The sequence below is a fragment of the Anneissia japonica genome, unplaced genomic scaffold (assembly GCF_011630105.1).
Source record: "Anneissia japonica isolate Jap-2015-1 unplaced genomic scaffold, ASM1163010v1 scaffold19776_len21693_cov98, whole genome shotgun sequence".
Lineage (NCBI taxonomy): Eukaryota > Metazoa > Echinodermata > Crinoidea > Comatulida > Comatulidae > Anneissia > Anneissia japonica.
Genome location: NW_022697173.1, coordinates 12,247 through 12,679, shown reverse-complemented (window position 1 = coordinate 12,679; position 433 = coordinate 12,247). Strand labels below are relative to the sequence as shown.

The window sequence follows — 433 nt, the reverse complement described above, 5'->3', positions numbered from 1 at the left end:
ACCCATGGGACATCGGAGTGTTATAAACAAAAAGCTCTTGCCTCCCCACTGCGAAAATGATACTCTCTTACTCGGTCAAAGGTTTTGAAAATTCAAACACATATATTTTAATATAAAGCACATTAGGTATAAATGTAAATTATTGTGAAATGTAAAAATTATGTTTAACATTCTACCATTGGAGATGATGTAGAACTGGGTGATACGGACATAGATGTGGTTTCCTGGTCTTCTGGTGGTTCCAGCTTCCTTGCAATACGTTCTGCTATATTATACTCTCGTATTTGCTTGGTTAATTCACAAACTGTACAATAATAAAATAATTATTATCTTAAGTATATTGATTTTTAATCAATTCATTTTTTATCACATAAATTTGATAATTAACAGTATTTATTAGAATAAACGCTTAGCTTAGGAAAAACGCCAACTC

The 433-nt window shown here is 31.2% G+C and overlaps 1 protein-coding gene across 1 annotated transcript in view; it reads right to left on the bottom strand.

The window, feature by feature from the left end:
• The window catches only part of LOC117102215, a gene marked incomplete at its 3' end in the record, with an annotated part of 18,759 nt that overhangs the window by 8,127 nt on the left and 10,199 nt on the right, over positions 1 to 433 (bottom strand). Inside the window, exon 9 of the mRNA XM_033242444.1 lies at positions 177 to 304. Within this exon, the coding sequence (XP_033098335.1) occupies positions 177 to 304 (128 nt within the window). The remainder of the gene's footprint in view (positions 1 to 176; positions 305 to 433) is intronic.